General features: G+C 56.7%; 1 protein-coding gene across 1 annotated transcript in view; it reads left to right on the top strand.

The window, feature by feature from the left end:
• The first annotated feature begins 6 nt into the window (after nt 1-6).
• Nucleotides 7-1,927, top strand: part of QRICH1 (glutamine rich 1) — a 26,920-nt gene continuing 24,999 nt past the window's right edge. The window contains exons 1-2 of the mRNA XM_025192968.1: nt 7-197; nt 1,634-1,922. Coding sequence (XP_025048753.1) covers nt 1,655-1,922 — 268 coding nt within the window. The 5' untranslated portion in view covers nt 7-197; nt 1,634-1,654. The remainder of the gene's footprint in view (nt 198-1,633; nt 1,923-1,927) is intronic.

The raw sequence follows: 1,927 nt of genomic DNA, 5'->3' as shown, positions 1-1,927 counted from the left end.
CGCGCGCGCGCGCGACGCTAATTGTTTTAATTACCTCCCTCCCCCACGGGGCTCCCGGCCTCGGCCCGGCCTTTGTTCCGGCGCGGGCCCCGCCGCCGCCCACAGCGCGGCCGGGACGGGGCTCCCCGCAGGGACGGCTCCCCGCGCCGCTCCCGGGGGATGCTGCTGCTCATCGCGCCCATCGTACGGCGTTTCCCGTGGGTAGATTGCGGGCGCTTGCAGGAACCCCCGTGTCTTTCTCCGCGGTCCCTGGAGACCTGGGCAGGGCAGGGCAGGGCAGGCCGAGCAGCATCCCCGCGCCGGTCCCATCTTTCCGTCCCGCGCGCACGGGGCTGCTTAGAAAGCTGCTGTCGCCAGGAAACGCCAGTGACACCGCAGCAAACTCTTCCCTTTTCCGGTGTCTGTGGCTGCACGGCAGCCTCTGCCTGGGGCCGGCAAAGGCACTGGGGGGCTCGGCTCGGCAGCGCGCTGGGCGTGGGCACGGCTCCAGGGATGCCTGTGCTGTAAATGCTCAGGGTCGCTCATGAGGCTGCTTGTGGATTAAGCAGCAGAAGTTTCTGAAGCTTGAACGTGTTGCCCCGCCGTGGGGATCCGCACGCTGGCTGCCTCGCAGCCACAACCCCTCGTGCATCAGTGATCACGGCCGTGTTCGGACCCTGTCCCTCAACGGGGAAGAGCGAGTCCGGCCTGGCCCTGTGCTCCTGGACTTTAGCGAGGGCTGCAGCTGGAGTCCTGTTTAAATTGCACGTAGCACTGCTGACAGGCTGCTGCTGCTGCACCTCTCTGCCCCTGAGCTCTATCTGCGGTGGCGCTCGATTAAGTGGGGCACTGCCTGGCTGTAGCAAGTCTCTTGCAGCCATTCAGGGTTGAAGCAATGGGATCGCTTCCTTTTCCTGTATCTGTTTTGTGCTCCGCACCTGTTGCTATAGCTCACACGAGGCGCTGTCTGTGTCCCCCTTTCCTCCTCTTTGTACGTCACTAGCCCAAGGCTCCCAAATTTAGTGCTCTGGCCACTGTGGTTTGGATTCTGTCGCTATGCCGGACCTCATGACTGCGCCAGTGGTTGGAGGTTTAATGTCTAAATGTGTTTATCGTTTGCCAGGCTAATTAGAAACAGGAATAAACTCATCAGAGAAATAGTTCTCGTAGTAAGGCAGGATAAGTCTGCAGTTCAGATGCTGCGTGCCTGGAAGCATACCCTTGATCTCACTACCCTTGAGCTCTCAAGTGGATTTTTTGGTCTGTTTTTCTCCTTGCCCTCACTCTCTTCCTGTTCTCCAGGTTTCTTTTTCTCTCTTCACCTCACATGCATGTCCTCCTCGCACAGGCTGCTGTTGCTGTCCCCTTGTTTCCAGACCTCCTTTCCCTGTCTCCTGGAATCTTCTTGCTGCTGTTTTCTCTCCCCTCTCCTGTTGGTGGTCTGAAAACTCTGTTCAGACTTATCACAGTTGACAAGGGGCTAACTACTACCTAAAGAAATATGGTACCTTAACACTACAGCTCCTGCCTCGCAAGGCTTCACAGTATGCGCGCTTACCAGGCAGGGCTCCACTCCGTGTGTGGTTTGCCACTGACTATGCTCATGTTCTTGTACAGTACAAGTATTAAAGTATTCAAATTTCTCTTTGTTAAGGAATCCTGAGGACCTTGCAATATGAATAATTCCCTGGAGAACACCATTTCCTTTGAAGAATACATCCGTGTGAAGGCGCGAACAATCCCTCAGCACAGGATGAAGGAGTTCCTGGACTCCCTTGCTTCCAAGGGGCCTGAAGCTCTACAGGAGTTCCAGCAGACGGCCACTACCACGATGGTATATCAGCAGGGTGGCAACTGCATTTACACGGACAGCACAGAAGTAGCTGGGTCTTTGCTTGAACTTGCTTGTCCTGTTACAACCAGTGTCCAGCAGCAAACCCAGCAAGAG

The sequence above is a fragment of the Alligator sinensis genome, unplaced genomic scaffold (genome assembly GCF_000455745.1).
Source record: "Alligator sinensis unplaced genomic scaffold, ASM45574v1 scaffold469_2, whole genome shotgun sequence".
NCBI lineage: Eukaryota > Metazoa > Chordata > Crocodylia > Alligatoridae > Alligator > Alligator sinensis.
The sequence above is the reverse complement of the archived record's forward strand: the minus strand, read 5'-3'. Positions and strand labels throughout refer to the sequence as shown.